This window comes from Aplysia californica, unplaced genomic scaffold (assembly GCF_000002075.1).
Source record: "Aplysia californica isolate F4 #8 unplaced genomic scaffold, AplCal3.0 scaffold00006, whole genome shotgun sequence".
In the NCBI taxonomy this organism is placed as follows: Eukaryota; Metazoa; Mollusca; class Gastropoda; order Aplysiida; family Aplysiidae; genus Aplysia; species Aplysia californica.
In genome coordinates this window covers 3,045,750-3,064,568 of record NW_004797276.1, presented here as the reverse complement: position 1 = coordinate 3,064,568, position 18,819 = coordinate 3,045,750, and the positions used below count along the sequence as shown (strand labels likewise).

The 18,819-nt window shown below is 40.3% G+C and overlaps 1 protein-coding gene and 1 long non-coding RNA gene across 2 annotated transcripts in view; both read right to left on the bottom strand.

The window, feature by feature from the left end:
• Window positions 1-1,573: 1,573 nt before the first annotated feature.
• LOC101851905 overlaps window positions 1,574-18,819 on the bottom strand; it is a gene marked incomplete in the record, with an annotated part of 41,506 nt that continues 24,260 nt past the window's right edge. The window contains 5 exon segments of the mRNA XM_005089530.3: window positions 1,574-2,420; window positions 4,095-4,188; window positions 6,808-6,889; window positions 13,083-13,250; window positions 15,885-16,031. Of these exon segments, the coding sequence (XP_005089587.2) occupies window positions 1,878-2,420; window positions 4,095-4,188; window positions 6,808-6,889; window positions 13,083-13,250; window positions 15,885-16,031 (1,034 nt within the window).
• Window positions 12,093-13,071, bottom strand: LOC118477525. The gene is made up of 2 exons (XR_004858437.1): window positions 12,536-13,071; window positions 12,093-12,481 (listed from the first exon to the last, which is right to left on the bottom strand). It is a non-coding gene; the product is annotated as an uncharacterized LOC118477525 (long non-coding RNA).

The window sequence follows — 18,819 nt, the reverse complement described above, 5'->3', positions numbered from 1 at the left end:
CCGTTTTGGGGCACTTTAGAAAAGAAGCTTAGCTTCAAGATTCTGACCAATTTTTCAAATCTGTTATCTTTATCTGAAACTTAAAAAGGCAAGAAACAATGAGCATACCCTGAAATATGCACATTCATGTTTCTCATAAATGACACGAAAAGTTGTGTATGATGGCTTGAAATGTGCTGCAACATTGCCTTCGGTTCACTGCTTCTTGGATATATATGTGAGGTCAACTGACAAAATGAGTTACTTCTCGGATTAGAGCCCTACGGAAACAGACACATCCCGCTTATTGGTGAAGTTTTCACAATTTATAAGTATGAAATAATAAAAGGCATGTTATAATTAAAGAATATGGCATCAATAGAAAAATCTACAAATTTGACCCATGAGTCAATTTGTGGCTAATATCTCCATTTGTGGATTGCAAAAAGTAACTCATTTTGTCAGCATGCCTCATATATGTTTGCTTCACTCTTAAAGAGTTAAAACTTAAAGATCCCTTGGTGGTTATAAAATCAAAAAGTGCAGCCATCCAGAAAAAATTCAAAATCAGTTTCAACCCAAAAATCAAAGCCACTCTATTCCTATAAATATTTAGATTACCTTTGAAAATGGTCTGTGGCAGCCTGTCAGGCCAGGGATGATTCTAGTTTCTATGTAGATAACACGGCCCTGAACATAACTGCACGACGAGATGAAGATCTTACAGCCATTGCTCCCTCGGCTCTTGCAGTGGTACTTCAAGAAAATGACAACCCAGAATGCCCACCCACCACTCACTCCTTTAAATTAAGTATGTTTACGGGTGAGGTAGTGCTTGATGAAGCCCACATGGGACGTTCACTGTTAGTTTTAGTTTTAGTAAAGGGTTTTACGGTGGTCGCAACTACATAAGGTCATATTATATGAGTGTCAAGGAGAGGATGTCAATAAAGAAGTGTCCTTACAGGCAATCAGGCTTACTTTGTTCAAATGTCTGGTTTCAACAGCACAAAGTCTGCTTCGACTATCAAGGCACCCGGAAATAGCGGGTGACAAGAGAGTGACAAACATACAATAGAAGTAGAGGAAAATGACGATAGCAGTTCCCAGTTGCAGTTCAGGCACAGTTATGAGCATGACATTGTTTAATCAGCCCATTTACAAAATTCTCCTGTGCATAAGAACAAGTTAATGTCCCCCCTTTTGGAAATGGCCTCAAGACACTTCAGTCAGTGGCACTGCCCCAAGACTGGCACTGTGACCTTCGTTTGGGCATAAAGGCAGGGCCTACGGTGTCCATCTTCGCAACATAAGTTTTTCCAGTGAGTGAAGAGCAGCGGCCATGGCAGAGCGTAATCTCCGAGCATAAGCCTGTGGATAATAACAGGGGGTCATGGCATCACTTTTTGCCCGAATCTGTGCCTTTGAGTTGGTGCGACTCAGCAGCCCGCCACAGCGACCCACCTGAATCGACTTTGCTGGTGTCGTTAAGAAGTGCACATTTTTAGTGATCTTTTGAAACAATATAAATACTTCCACATCCCACAAACCATTACACTGATGTACTGAAAGCTCAATGTTTCAAGACTTATTCTACATTGGAATGGTTATTTTCTGTGCCATGATTTTTATTCTCGAAAAGTGTTTGTAGAATACTCAATTAGTCCTCTTTTTGATTACATACATGCATAAATGGCTATTTAACCATTTAACTCCTGGAAATTTGTCCTGAAGCAAATTTGCCGTAAAAATATTATGTGATCATGAAGTGACATGGTTGATCAGGAAACATCCTGACGAATCTCAATGTTCCCCAAAATATGATTTTTCACTCCCCCCCCCCCCCCACCCAAATTTTCTCAAATGAAGCCTGTACGACATCTGGATCCTTTTCTCATTCACACAGACATTTCCCTAGAAGGCAATGTTTTATTGGAAGCAGGGATGAGAAGCTTCTCAGAACTGTCAGAAAACAAGCTTGAGTCCTGGTCCTCCGTAGGTGATGACGACCCAGGGTCATTCCTCGAACTGCACGAACTGTTATCTGAAGAATCAAACTTAAGTTTTAAATTTTCCAGTGCTATACACTGATCATCGAAGTCCCCCTTCTCTTCTTTCTCTTCTCCGCTGAAGTCTTTCACGCTTCGCAACGACTCTTTCGAGTCTATTGGTGAGACATCCTGACCATTGTTTGTTGATGTGGGACTGCTCCATTTCTCACAACTCGCGTCTGCATACTGATGACAGAATACAATTACATCTCCCGTGGACGATTTACTCTCCAAGTCCGGGCCAGAGAGTTGAGCGTTCGATTCCCCTATACCGAGACCGCTAGTGTCGCCAGTGCCCTGTCCACTGTCGTCACAGATGACTAAAGAATCATCCGGTTCCTTTTTTGGTAGGGGTGGTGGCCCCTTTGGAGGATCAGGAGGAGGTGATTCCTGGAAAAACGTGGACAAAAAAAATGTTTAAATTTATCCTTCAAGAGCTAAGGGCATACAAAAGCGATGATATACACATTCAAAGAGCACACATGAACCAGTTATGCAAAAGATTGCTGAGAAAGCAAAAAATTACTACATAAATAAATGCGAGGCATCATGGTGGGATCAGGCGCTCGTCAATTTTGGGGCATATGGAGTTACTGGTACCATCTTAAAGCCTGTCCATTCGCCTTGCTTTTGATGTACACAATATCCATTTATCTTTGATACAAGTCAAGATATTGGCGATTATAGGAGGTAGGGGTCACCTGATTTCAGAGGTAAAATTAGTGAGAAAATGGCTGCCAAAGTTGTGTTATTTCCTTAGTTAGAGAGTACGTGGAAACTGAAAATTTACATTTTTGCGCCTTTAATCAACATTTTTCTGTAAAATCCACATAGCAAAGTGTTCTTCTTGCTGAGCCAAAAAACAAAAATTCAATAAAAATTCACAAACCTGCGGAATAAGCCAGTTTCTTCCCTTTGATTATTTTGACAAGCGCCTGATTTCACCACGCTGCCTCACAAATGCACTTTTCAATAAGCATTTAAAAAAATCTATGATTCAACTTGGGTTTCTCTCCAACTGGTTGTTTTCTTTCTCCCTCACACCCAAGAGTCTACGTAACAAGATTGGCCACTTCTCTCTTTGAGTCAATTGAAAAAGTGTCCTCAAAATTCGGTGGCGCCCTCTTCACAAAAGCGCACCTTTTGCGAACAGAGTTACCCTACTTGAGTTTAAAAAATCAAAGTGAAACTAGCAAGTTTTTAAATGAATTTCGGAAGAACGCTTTTTTAAAATGGTTACGCTGACAAAAAACCTCTTCCGGAGGAAAGGGTGATTGTTTTCTTCGTTTAATTTGACTTTTGAATGAAAGGCGAGAGGTCATTAAAATAAAAAAAAAACTAAAACTCAACACTGAACGAACCCGAACTGCTGATAAACAGCAGTCGATCTGCGCACGCAAGGAGGTGCTATTCCTATTCTTCTTCTGGTAAAACGAAAGAGAGCTTCAAAACAGACTGCAGCGCCATTTGAAGCAAAGAGCGAACTTCCTGTGGACACTTTTTTGGCTGAGTGGCCCATCTTGTTATGTACTATCTTTGCTTACACATACATAAGTATGCACACATTCTTAGAAAGTTCAGGAGGCTGGTTTCAACCCTGCCTGTCAGGACCGACCCCGGACAAGACGTATACAACATCTCAACAGAAAAATCGAGATACTTGATAAAAATTCCCTGACATGGTTATCGAACTTGGGCCTTCTGCGTGTGACTGTGAAGTGCCTAATGACTACAACAAAGACAATAGTGAGGAATAATATCATGTACCTGATCTTTTCTTATCTTCAAAAGAATGTGTACCAAGCACGTACTCAGAGCACATCGCTGTACGTCAGAGAAAATTGGACAGTGCATTCCCCTCAGGAGGGAGAAAAAACTCAATACCTTTCCCATCAGAAGCATCAGAAAAATTCTTAGACTAATGAGGAGGGTCGAAAAAAACGAAAATTTAATCCAACTCAGATTAAAACCTTGAACATAAGCAGGGTAGACCAAATTTATCACCAACTGCACAGTAATGGTCCGCCTAAGATATTTTCACAGATGAACAGAAATTCTAATTACCAGACTGGATACATTGACCCTCCTTCTTGCACCCTTAAACAAATCCTCTCCAGTAACTTTGCTGAAGGCTCTGCGTCGTTTTATGACGATAATCCTGATAAAGAGAAAACGTTGAAAAAGAAATATTTCAGTATCATACCAAATAAAATAAATATGACGTCAAAAGTTTAAAAAAATGATATGATGCACATTCACGTCCGGACTGGAAAATTTGAGAGGAGTCGGAGGATTTTCTAGCATTATCGTTTTTCTCCTAGATGCAGTTATGAGTTCAGCACAAAAGCGATAACATCATGGACTGGACTTTATTCTGCTTGTGTAAGCACATGTCATGCTGTCCGCGTAGAATTATGCAAATTTAGGAGACCAAATTATGCACCAAAAAAAGCAAAAATTATGCAAAAATTATGCAAGTTACCATAACACCATTCGCGACATGTTTTGCACTTTTTCAACACGAAGTTTCATGATTTTCATGTTTTATGTACAGAAAAATTTAAAACAGAACATATCAGTATCAGTAATTTTTTGTGTATTTGGAAAAGAAAACAATACACATCAGTAAAAAAACAACAAAAAACCCCCCAAAATAATAATCTCTGTCACTTTCAGACATCTGGACCTCTGATGCTGGCACGTCACTAAAACCAGGGACACCTGTCTAACATAAAACATCAGCAGACATGAGAACAACTTTTGATGGATTGAAAAATTGAACATGCTCAAGGAACAAAATCACAACCCATAACCAAGACCTTCTAACATGGGAAATAACAAATTTTTCACTTAAATGAGAGTTATTACGATGATTACGTCCCTTTCAGTCACATGGCGAGGCGTCAATTAATTGTTTTGTGGAAAAAAAAAGGAAAAAACGTGAAAAAACGCGGATTATCCAAAATGATGCAAACAGGGGCGAAGGCTGACTTGTTTGACAGGGTAATCAAAGTAAAACGGGACCAGATATAGATCTATATGGCCTGTAGATATCACATAAGAATCTTTCTCGAGGCGGCGACTCTGGCTGAGTTGTAAATGAAAACAAATCCGGAATTCATATTGTATGTTCAACCGCCAAAATAATCGGGAAAGTATCTTATTAAATATCAGTTCCAACTAAAATTAAATTAACTTTAGATTGAATACATAAACACAAAGCAAAGAAGCAGAGATGTCAGTACTAGATCTATATGTTATAGATCTACCAGAGAGTCTAACTCTTTGGTAGAACATGACAATTATCATTTTTTTAATTTCACATTTGGCTGTTTTTGTTAGCCTTTCGCGGCCAGGAGCTGGTGTCATAATCGAGGTCACGATCTGATTATAGGACAGTAAAAAGTCGAGGAAAAAAAACAAGCACACGCAGCAGTAATGAGATTGTTAGGAGTTAGTTCCCCTCATATTTGTGAGGTAGACTCGACCAGTGTTCGTTAGCTTACTTAATCAGGGCTTGTGATTGATTTTAACTGTGGCCCCAAAGGGGTGAACAGGGTATATGTGGCAATGAAACAGCTTTGACTGCTATGCACATGTTCCCTCAACTGTATTGGTAGACTCTTTCAGCCTCACTTTAAGCTTACTTAATCAAAGCTTGCGACTGATTTTGGAGTGGCCCGAGAGGGGTGAGGAGGCTATTTATGTGGCCGTGAAACCGTTTTGAATGTTAGGCATGCTTATTGTGGATTACGAACCTCTTTTTACTTTTAATTTAAGAGGTTTACGTTTAAGGATGAATTTGACAGCGACAATGTTCCAAAATTAGGAAGGGAAGCAGTGATTATTTGATTATATAGACGCTTCGCCCCTGTATGCAAATATTGTAGAATTACGCGAAAAAACTCGGCCGCAGCCCATAATCCTATGGGGACAGGTCATGGCGCACTGGCAGTGGAATTTTAGTTGCAGCCGGAGGTTCCCCGCCAAGCGCCTTATCACGTTGGGGTCACGGGGGTCAGCTCTCTGTCGCCACTCCGTCTGGGCTGACTTAATTTTTGGTACTTTTCAACGTACAGTTTAAGATGTATCCTTGTATTTATGGTAATTACCATTTAGCGCACCAAAAGCATGCATTTCTGCTCTTGAGACTTTAAAAAATGGACACTGTAACTTGTCTTGTTATTTAGTTAGGCGTGCTAAAGTCGGCAATGCTAAATCAAAAAAAAACTTTAGACAAGTGTGGATGAAAAAAAATTAATTAAAAACAAACGGCACTACAAAATCTGTCGAATTTTTGAAAAATGAATGACATAACATTGGTGTAGACACTCGGAAAAGATGATAGAAAGCTGTAATTTTCCAACTTTATCCATCTGGCACACAATTCGCTATTAAGTAGTTCCTCCAAATACAACTTTATGTGTCGAATATAATTGTGAATATTTGCATATTTTCTCGAAAGTTTATAAAAATTACACTGAAGTCTCAATGAAAAAGTACAAATCGATTTTAGTGAGCATACACGTTTTTGAGGGTGCAAGTTGAGTATGTATGCATGCATGTGTGAGTATTCAAGAGAATGAACGAGTGTGTGTCTGAAAGTGTGAAAGCATTTGTAGGAGCGAAGGGTTGCATGTTTGTAACAGAATGGCCATTTGTTGGTTTCTGGGTTTTTTCAAACAGGCAGGCAATGTGTTATACTTGCCCTCAGAACCAAAAATTGCACACCAATTTTCCAGTTCTCGGACAACATGAGCTCAAGAGTTGTACTTACACACAGATTATTATAACCACAAGGGCCACAACAGCCAACACAGGTGCCAAAGAGGAAAATATTGTTGAGTCACCGCCAGTATCTGAAACAAAAAACCAGGCAAGACACAGATCAATTCAGAGAAACTAAGCAAAAAGATGGGGATAGAGAGGGGAGAAGGAAGAAAGGAACGATTATCTGGAAAGGAAAGACGTCGCCATAATCAGACAGCCACCGGAACAATCAGTATGGATACCTTGCGGGCTTTGGTGCTGGGGGGAACTGAGCACTTATGGACCTGTCCGGTGTGCAATGACGTTGTTACCCAAGACAGGTAATACAGGTAAGCAAAAAGATAACTCCCACTTTAGGACTTTCCACCCACTGAGAGAGCAGAGCATACAACCTTTGTCCCCACGTACCAAGATACAGATGGAGTACATCGGTACTATACCTTATCTCCGCCAAAAATACCCCTATCATTAGGAAATTATAAGCTCATTAAGAAAATTGAACGTGATGATCGCATGTTCACCAAAAACAAAATTAGAATCGGAACTGAAAACATTAGATCGAGCACATTCATCACCCGAATTCTCATCAAGGCTCAGTGTAAAGCAGCACTCCTGCCAGGTCTACTCGACATTTAAAAAAAATTACACTTATTGTTATAAATAAAGTAATTTTCTCCCTCGAAGGCCACAAAACCATTCACAAAGGAAATTATAACTCAAACAAGTGCACACGTCCAAAAGGAGAACATTCCTACTTATAACAATGGTGTTAATCGGCATCTTGGGGGGGGGGGGGGTGTGTGTGTGACAACTTCTTACTGTTACCTATCGGCATCCTGTGGGGGGGGGCAAAGTGTTAATATATATGAAGGGAACAAGGGAAAAAACAAGCGCAAACTTTAAAGACGTAAAACTCTTTTTCTGTCTACATTATTTGAGGATGGACCTGTGAGATTCAGGTTTCAAGCAGAGGTCGAGTGGGTATAAGGCAGGAGACACAGTAGTAAGGTTTAAGGTATTCTGGACACATTCTGGAATACGGCTTGTGTCATCTCCACTATCTGGAGCAATGAGGGTTTCCAAAGGGCTCTGTCTAGATCTGCTCCATCCAACTGGCTGGCATATCTACAGTGACCTTGTCATTCACCACTACCATGTCTCTGTGCATTCCATGTAGCTGTGGCCTTTCACTGGAAACAAGATTTTCACTTTTTTGTACCTTTCCTGATGGACACCTACATGATAGAAAAACCAGACCACCCGCCAGTTCTTGTTTTGGCCTGCGCACGCGCCACATCAGCAGGCAGAATGAGTAGAAAGTAATGTAGACGAGTCACATCAGCAGGCAGAATGAGTAGAAAGTAATGTAGACGAGCCACATCAGCAGGCAGAATGAGTAGAAAGTAATGTAGACGAGTCACATCAGCGGGCAGAATGAGTAGAAAGTAATGTAGACGAGTCAAATCAGCAGGCAGAATGAGTAGAAAGTAATGTAGACGAGTCAAATCAGCAGGCAGAATGAGTAGAAAGTAATGCAGACGAGTCACATCAGCAGGCAGAATGAGTAGAAAGTAATGTAGACCAGTCACATCAGCAGGCAGAATGAGTAGAAAGTAATGTAGACGAGTCACATCAGCAGGCAGAATGAGTAGAAAGTAATGTAGGCGAGTCACATCAGCAGGCAGAATGAGTAGAAAGTAAAGTAGACGAGTCACATCAGCAGGCAGAATGAGTAGAAAGTAATGTAGACGAGTCACATCAGCGGGCAGAATGAGTAGAAAGTAATGTAGACGAGTCACATCAGCGGGCTGAATGAGTAGAAAGTAATGTAGACGAGTCACATCAGCGGGCAGAATGAGTAGAAAGTAATGTAGACGAGTCACATCAGCAGGCAGAATGAGTAGAAAGTAATGTAGACGAGTCACATCAGCAGGCAGAATGAGTAGAAAGTAATGTAGACCAGTCACATCAGCAGGCAGAATGAGTAGAAAGTAATGTAGACGAGTCACATCAGCAGGCAGAATGAGTAGAAAGTCATGTAGACGAGTCACATCAGCAGGCAGAATGAGTAGAAAGTAATGTAGACGAGTCACATCAGCAGGCAGAATGAGTAGAAAGTAATGTAGACGAGTCACATCAGCAGGCAGAATGAGTAGAAAGTAATGTAGACGAGTCACATCAGCAGGCAGAATGAGTAGAAAGTCATGTAGACAAGTCACATCAGCAGGCAGAATGAGTAGAAAGTCATGTAGACGAGTCACATCAGCAGGCAGAATGAGTAGAAAGTAATGTAGACGAGTCACATCAGCAGGCAGAATGAGTAGAAAATAATGTAGCGGCATGCAGGCCACATCGTCTCCACCCTTTTTGCTGACTGTCTCGTAACAGCAAAGGTGAACTGTTTCCTCACTTAGAGAGTAGATTTTATAGGAGAAGAGAGATATCAGCCAACGATTGCACAAATCGTTTGCTGAGATGTTTGGGTAGCCCAAGTTCTTCGAAAAATCAGTTTAGTGCAACATGGGAGCTCAATGAATGATTTTCCCGTTTAACAGCGCATACAAGACCAGTGCGGGGGTTTGAGCCTCAGCTCCGTCCGACGTTGTGTCCTTTGGTAAGGCACTTTACATGAAATTCCTATTTGGCTCGGTCCTTTCGGGGATGGACGTTAAATTCATAGGTCTTGCCTCTTAAATAACCTAGTAGTCCTCACAAGGGTGTTAAACCTATACCAAATCAACAATTTTCACTGAAATATGGTCACTGAAATATGGTCACTGATTGGTCACAAGGGGCGCAACAAAGAAAAGTATGCTTGACATTGCTGGTTCTTCCATTGTTAACATCCTGACATCGCTGGTTCTTCCATTGTTAACATCCTGACATCGCTGGTTCTTCCATTGTTAACATCCTGACATCGCTGGTTCTTCCATTGTTAACATCCTGACATCGCTGGTTCTTCCATTGTTAACATCCTGACATCGCTGGTTCTTCCATTGTTAACATCCTGACATCGCTGGTTCTTCCATTGTTAACATCCTGACATCGCTGGTTTTTCCATTGTTAACATCCTGACATTGCTGGTTTTTGCATTGTTAACATCCTGACATTGCTGGTTTTTGCATTGTTAACATCCTGACATCGCTGGTTTTTCCATTGTTAACATCCTGACATCGCTGGTTCTTCCATTGTTAACATCCTGACATCGCTGGTTCTTCCATTGTTAACATCCTGACATCGCTGGTTCTTCCATTGTTAACATCCTGACATCGCTGGTTCTTCCATTGTTAATATCCTGACATCGCTGGTTCTTCCATTGTTAACATCCTGACATCGCTGGTTCTTCCATTGTTAACATCCTGACATCGCTGGTTCTTCCATTGTTAACATCCTGACATCGCTGGTTCTTCCATTGTTAACATCCTGACATCGCTGGTTCTTCCAATGTGGGCCAAATTTTCTAACCCTCACAGAGACGGACAGAGCTCACTTTTTTGTATGTGACTTCGACAGACTAAAGCAGACCCAGCCAAGCATCATGCTGGGACAATACCCCCCCCAAAAACAAAACTAACATCGCTGGTTTTTCCCTTGTGCCCTTCATATACGTGAGGCATCGTGGTGAAATCAGGTGCTTGTTTGTAAATTTTTATCGAATTTTGTTTTTTTCGGCTTAACACCTTTCGTGCCCATTAGAGAACATGTTTCTGTGTGAATTTTACTGAGAAGCATCGATTAAAGGGGGAAAAAAATGTAAATTTTCAGTTTCTACAGATTCACCAGTTAAGGAAATAACTTATCTTTGACAGTCATTTTCTCACTAATTTTACATTTGAAACCAGGTGACCCCCACCTCTTTCATTCACAAATATCTCGACTTGTATTCAAGATAAATTCATATTTGTTTTCATCCAAGGCAAAACAAATGAACAAGCTTTAGGATGATACCAATCATTCTACATCCCCCCAAATTGACAAGAGCAAATTGCACACGGGCCCTCCGAGATTTTTCGCCCTTGTCCGAGAAGGCTAGGTGTAGATCTTTCCTACCAGAAGATCAGGGGTGTGGCCGAAAGACAGCTGTAAGAAGAAGCGAAGGAGTAGCAGTAGAAAGGCTGCAGAAAGAATCAGGAGCCCAGAGGAAGGGGCAAAGGAGGTGAGGGGGTGGGGGCAGAAAGAGGAGACAAAAGCAGACGACAGAACATTGCTAGAGAACAGGAAATGAGGTGAAAGGAGACAAATTTAGAGAAGAAAATTTTTCGGTCACTACGCGGATTCGAACCCGGGACATTTTGGGCGAGAGGCCAACACCTTAACCTCTAGGCCGTGAGAGTCCCTGATTCCAGCGTGTCGTGACACATATTTATATACACTGAACAGTACCATGGAACACAAACCCATTGCTGTTTTTCTTTTGATGCTGAATGTCCTGGCAACAGCACAAACAGGCAAAGCCTGCTGCTGATGGCTCGGTATCTCTGATGTTGAGTTAAATGTACCATCTTCTTCGGTGACAATGATCAAATGTTATTGCGGATTTCGGGAAATAAAGACCTAAACCTAATTCTTATTTTTTTAAATATTATTTTTAAAAATCCCGCCATTCAGAAAAAAATATCAATTTTCTATATTTAGACTTTGGTGCGGTGAACACTGATTCAAACCCCAAAATGTTATTTTTAGAACATGACCTACTCTTTAAAGTATTTTGTGGTACTCACATGACAGGGAAAGCCTAAGAATTTTTACACAATCAAAAAATGGTACCTTGTTTTATTGTCAGTATAATAATAATAATAATAATTTTTAAAAACAATAGTAATAATAATAATAATAATATTTTAAATAATAATAATAATAATAATAATAATTTAAATAAAAATAATAATAATGAAAATAATGGTTGCATTTATATAGCACACATCCGCGCTCTACAGCGTGCTCTCCATGATCTTCAACTAGAATTACCCACAGCAGACCCTAGAACACGACTTTGGAACATTCTCAGCTTTCCTGGAAGCATACAGTCAGGGTTGCCAGCAGGCTCTGACAAAAAAGCCTGAAAATTTGTTGGTATAAAATTCTACGCACGCGCGAGGCATTTCATTAAAAACAGATAAGATATTATCATGTGCCAAAATATTAAATCGAAAAACCTAAATATGACAAAAATAGAACTAACTAATAACTGCATATTTTGATGTGTAATGGAAGGGGGAAGGTTTTGCTGTAAAAAAATTAATTTCTCCTTTTGGAGGAGGTGACAGCCAGTGTGCACTGCTCCCTCTCTCAATACTAGGCACCTAGTTTATGACTCTTTTTCTTTTGTTTATTCTCATTTTTTATATACTAGGCACCTAGTTTATGACTCTTTTTCTTTTGTTTATTCTCATTTTTTATATACTAGGCACCTAGTTTATGACTCTTTTTCTTTTGTTTATTCTCATTTTTTATATACTAGGCACCTAGTTTATGACTCTTTTTCTTTTGTTTATTCTCATTTTTTATATACTAGGCACCTAGTTTATGACTCTTTTTCTTTTGTTTATTCTCATTTTTTATATACTAGGCACCTAGTTTATGACTCTTTTTCTTTTGTTTATTCTCATTTTTTATATACTAGGCACCTAGTTTATGACTCTTTTTCTTTTGTTTATTCTCATTTTTTATATACTAGGCACCTAGTTTATGACTCTTTTTCTTTTGTTTATTCTCATTTTTTATATACTAGGCACCTATTTATTCGTTTTTACTTTAAAAACAAATAATGCCCAGACCCAACTGGAAATGCACTAGAGTTCAACAACCCGTTCTGGTCTTCCTTCCGGCCTAGCCGGTGTCGGGTCACAATTTGCCGATGAGGCAGGAAATTTTTTTCTCAATAAAAGCCGCGAAAGCCGGAGGATTTTAAAAAGCCGGATTTCAGCTTTAGAAACTGGCAACCCTGATACAGTGCACGCTGGGGATTATACCCACGTAAACATTAACCAACCGACAACATCTATCACTGTCTATAGCTGCGTATCCATTACCACCTGGGTGAAGAGAGGAAAGTTTGTATGTGTAAAGTGCCCTTTCCAAGAACACAACGTCAAGCCCTTAACAAGATTCGAGCCAATCACTTAACGGTTGAGAGTCTGAGAACCTTACTACTGGACCATTAACACCCCCCCCCCCCCCAACTATTCAAACTCTCTTTATCTCCCTTCATCCCTCTCTCTTTCTCTCCCTTTCTCTGTCTTAGAACAACCAAAACATACACAACCTAGAAAAGAGCTTCACCTGAAAAAGCATTTGGGACAAACTGTGGTGCCAATGTGGACCACCACTCTCTGTATCCAGGCAACGCTCCACAGATGGCCTGGACGCAGAGGAACATTCCAGTCTCCTCCAGCCTCACCTTAGTAGTGGTAAGAGGACTGTTCTCCAAAGAATACAGCTGCTTCAGGCCTGCAGAACACCAACAAGAGTATAATCTTATTGTTGGATAAAGAATCCTGAAAGCAATGATTGCCAAATGCTTTAGATTTAGTTTTAGTAAAAATGTTACAGCACTTACAATGCAATAAGGTCACATAAGTGCTAAAGGTTAGAGATGCTACAAGAGAAAAGCAAACACGAAAAAGAACGAGGACAGATAATGACGAAAGATGCTTGAAAGGAAAGGAGTAAACCACACCAGAGCAGCAGCCAACCACCCACATTTGTCGAATGTTTTGTCTCCATCAACACAGTCTGAATCATTTAGGGGGCGAGCTGCCTTGACTCTGCCTGTCAGGACCAACCTGAGCTGAATGGTATAACAGCAGCCCAGCCGACAAAATGAGGTACTCCATAACCATTTCACCACTCAGGAAACAAACTTATACCTTCTGCACGCAAAAGAGAGCTGAGCAACATGTAGTAAGAATACAAGCCGTTCCTTGATTTATTGACTTCTTCTTCTTCTTCTCGATCGCATCACACTTGAAGTCTGGTATCTGTCATAAATTGGGCCGTCCTGCTCACTCCATCTGTCGGCCCGTAAAGCTTCTCTTGTAGCGTCAGTGGGGTTGGCCACGTTTCCTGTCTCAGGGCCCTGTGTGTCTTGCAGTGCTGAAGGATGTGTTCAACAGTTTGGTCCGCCTCTCCACACTGGCATTTTGGTGATTGTACTAGTTTAAAACATGTGTACATATGTTGTCTCAGTCTTGTGTGTCTTGACGATAGTTAATGTTTTCCATCCACCCATATACATCAAATGATTAACCCTTTGAGCTTTTCCTTCTGAGCCTACAAGAACCATGCATCAGAGTTCCTCCACATAAAATTACCCTACAATAGCTTGAGAAATATGTTTGGAGTGCAGAAGTGTAAAGGTAGCCCATACTAAAGCATGCACTTAATTCTGTGGGATTCATTTAGGGCCGTTACAATCCTGCCTTTCAGGGCCAGCCACCAGGAAGTGGGAAATAGCATCCCAGCACAAAAGACGGAGATACACAACACAATAAACATCCTCACAGGGGAATCAAACTCGAGTCTTTCACCTGCACAGGCAAAAGGCCCAACCATTACACCACAGTTGATGGTAATACCGAGTGAACATTGCAGGAAATTTGGTCAAATAGTACCAATAATAATAACTACATTTATATAATGTATATCTTCACCCTGCAGCATGCTCTACGCGCTTTCAAACTATTATTACCACAGCAGACCCTAGAAATAATAATAAATAAATAAATAGCATTTGTACAGCCCATGTCCCCACTCGAAAGCAAGCTCGATGCGCTTTACACTATATCATTACCCCAGCAGACCATAGAACACTCACAGCATCCTCGGATTCTTGGGAAGCACACAATACAAGCTGCAGATTTCATGTGGTCAAACACTAACAAACTAACCTGATCTTTAACCGTCTATAGCCGGGTATCCATTCCAATCTGGGTAAAGTGAGGGAAATTTTATAAAGAGCCTTTCCCAAGGACACAACATCGGGTCCCTGATGGGATTCAAACCCATAATCGTACGGTTGCAAGCCTGACAGCCCCACCACTAGACCACCGACACTATAACATAGCAAATCTACACTAGACATATTTGATTCATCTAAGGCCAGCCATGCCTTCCCTCATGGAAGGAGCTGGCATTTTGGAAAAATTTTATCAAACGCTCCAATAATCTAACATTCTAACATGTTTGACTATCTAGGTCACCATTAGATACAACTGATGAAAACTGATGGGTGGTTGGCGGGTGCTCTGGTGTGGTTTGCTTCTTCTGTCTTATCAAACATCTATTTTCCTTATCTCCTCTTCTTCTTTTTTTATGTTTGTTACTCTCTTGTAACACCTCTAATCTTCTGGCGCTCATATGACCTTATGCAGTTACGAGTGCCGTAAAACTCTTACTAAAACTAAAACTAAACTAAACTAAAACAACCTGTCAAAAGGCTATTCCACATTGCAGGGACAGATCCTTTGCTTACATCCAGAATGCAACAGACCCTACTGGATTTCCTGGTCAAATTAAATGATGCAAAGCAGAGGTTAATTTGCTATTGTTCCCACTCGCCAATAGAACCCCCCCCCCCCCCCCTCCTTTCCCCCCAAACATGTATTAAACCATATCAAAGATTTGACGAAACATTCAGCACTGGGCACCGAGTTTATGGCACACCGGTGGTTTAGTGAGAAATGGATTCAGACTCAAAAGTAATGTCAAGCAAGAGCCACCCACACAGGGTTGAAGTGGGCAGTCACTGGGGTGTGTCCTTAAGCAGAATACAACAACCTTTGCTAACAAAAACCCCAAAAACAGGGCGTTGCACAGTGGCGACAGCAGTGGCAAGGTTGTGAAAATGTTCTGTATGGGTGTAATATCGTGTAGTAGTAGTAGTAGTACAGGGTTTTACGGCGCTCGCAGCTGCGTAAGGTCATATTATGAGTGCGCGAAACACAAGTTGGTAGCATTCACAATATTGTGTATGTGTTTGTGCATGTATGTATTCATAATTATGTATTTATGTACGTACTTATGTATGCCATTGTAAACCAAATTGCTGTTCCGGAGGGATCAGTAAAAATGTAATTTATTTACCATGATCACATCGCTCGTCTGGTGACTTGAAAACTAGAAACCTGGAGACCAGACATTGCCGGGGCTGATCAGGGTGGCAGTCCTGAGAGATGTAGAGATACGGCACTTTCTCCTCGGTTGGCACACTGATCCTTAGGGTGACGTCGTCTGGCACAGGGAACAGGTCCGTTGGTCAGGTTTCAATAAAAGTCATGTGCAGAACCATAACATAATCACAAGTGGAAACATGAAAATTTATGTGCAGAAAGATGATAAATCAGGTGCAGAAACATGACAAGTCATGAGCATAACCATAATATAAATCATGCAAAAAACATAGCAAACCAAGTGAAGAAACAGGATATGTTGTGTAAAGAAACATGATATGTTGTGTAAAGAAACATGATATGTTGTGTAAAGAAACATGACAAGTCATGAGCAGAAATATGACAAATCACAGGCAGAAACAGAACATTAGAAACAGGACATGAACAGAGCCAGAGTAAATCACAAGGAGGAGAAAGATAAACTAAGAGTAGAAACATATAATCACACGAAGAAACATGACAAAACGCTTGATTAAACACGATAAATAAACCAGTAGAAACGCGATAAAGCATGAGTGTAGATTAAAAAGGAGCAGAAATATGAAAAATCATGAGCAGGAATATATATTTAGTTGAGGTTTTACAGCACTCGCAACTGCATACGGTCATATGAGCGCAAAGGGGTGGATGTCAACAGAGAAGTTTTTAAAGGGAATCAGGCTTACTCTGCTCACCCCTCTAGCCTCAACAGCACAAAGTCTGTTCCGACTTTCAGGGCACCTCAGAAATAGCGGGTCACAAGAGAGTGACAAACATACAAAAGAGGCAGAGGAAAAATGACAATAGTGAGGAATAGGAAAGAAAAAGCAGCAGTTCCCTTTTGTAGATCAGGCACAGTTATGAGCGTGACATTGATGAATAAGCCCATTTACAATTCTACAGGGCATGAACGAGAAATGTCCCCCCCTTTGGGAATGGCCTAAAGACACTTCGGTCAGTGGCACCACACCCCAGGGGGAAGAGCAGAAATATGATATACGACTAATATAAACATCAGTTCACTAGCTAAAAACCATAAGCAACCAAACAACCAGCCGACCAACCAACTAAACAGTGAAACTAACAGCTACTTAACCAACAAGTTTAGAAAAAACCCAATAAAGTAACTGAAAAATTACCAATGAAGGAAAAAAAACCAACAAACAATAAACAAACAACGAGCTAACAGTAAAACCAAACACACCATAAGTGAATCAACCGACAAAATATCAAAACAAAATTGAGACAACTGAGGAAATGTTGAACTAAACAACCACGGGAGCAACTGAGGATTCTTTTAGACACCTGAATTCTGCATGTCACCTTGCTTGCTAGTATATATCTGATGAATCTGACGAGTTTTTTTCCTGGTGAGAGGAAGCAAACTTTGATTTTGCCTTTCAGTAAAGGGGAATGCATCAAGAAAAAGTTGAGCAAAACAAAGACGCAGAGAAAAGAAAGGAAGCAAAAAGAAGAAGGAATTACATGTGGCATCCTTCAGCAGCCCGTGAGACAGGTGGCAATTTCTATACATCATAAAAGCATGAAGATAAGATAAGATAAGATACATCTTTATTGTCCAGATCCTGGCACATTGGTTTGGTGTTCCACCATGTGTACACACACACATGCACACACAAGTAGGCTTACAACCACATGCATAATATAAATGAGCAGCAATATAAACAATAATAATCGTAAGCTAGATACACACTCAATGTTATTTTGATGCATGCTCTAAGGTCGTAAGTATACTTATACAAGATGGTTAAGATGGAAGCATTTTGATAGATGATGGTAAAAATGACCTTCTGTATCTTTCTTTGTTACAGATCAGAAGCCTAGGCCTTTTACTTCTGACAGATGTTTTTATTTGAGGGAACAAGGGATGTTTGTTGTCTAAAAAGATGGAATCAATTTTCTTAGTACAAGCTGTTATGTACAATTCATCCAAGTAGGGGAATGAAAATGTTGAAATTTTACATGCAATAGGAATAGATGTTGTGCACTTGTTCTTTTTCAGAATACAAGCGTATACGAGTATGTATTTGAAAGAATTGTTGTATCTTCTTTTTTATTTTGAAGAGCCTTGAGTGGGCATAATAGAAGTGATCTTTATTATTACTATTGTCATTGCATATCCCAAGTATTTCTGTTTGGAGTAAAGAGACGCACGTCTCCATGATGACAGTCATTAAATGCTGGGAAAACAGAAGACAGAATTCTGTGAAAATGTTCATCAGCGCTTGGGTTCCACAACCCGGTAAGTATAATATTATGCATTACCCACTCATATCTTAAGCCCAGAGGGTCAGCTATCCTGACTCACAGCTCCACTTGTGAACAAGAAGCATACTAGAAACTGAAAGGCGACTGTAATCACTTTAACTCTTAATCTCTGGCAAGCCGCTCCCAGCGGCTCGGGCACATTCCTTTAAGACGGCTTCGACATCAAATTACTTTTCGGCAATTGCCGAAAACAGTTCTCTTATACCAGAAGTTCATTCATTAAATGAAGAACTATCAAAATGGGTTTGCTAGTTTTGATTTAACGACCCATTTAATTTAATGACATTTTGGTCATTTTTCGATTTAGCACCAACAAAGGGCCCCGGTGTAGTGGGTTTACCCCCCCTCGGAGATAAAGAGTTAATGAGTAAGTAACAGACGCTGACTTTATGCCGTGGACAAGGGCTGAACAAAAGACATGAGATGGAAAAATCATGAACCTTTTTTGGTCTGTAGTTTCAGAAATAACTTCAGATATGCATAGGTGAAACAATTGTGTAAACTCATGAAAAATGAATTTCCCAAGAGAGAAAAAACAATTTTTAAAAAATTTATTTTATTTTACTTTATTTTAATTTTTC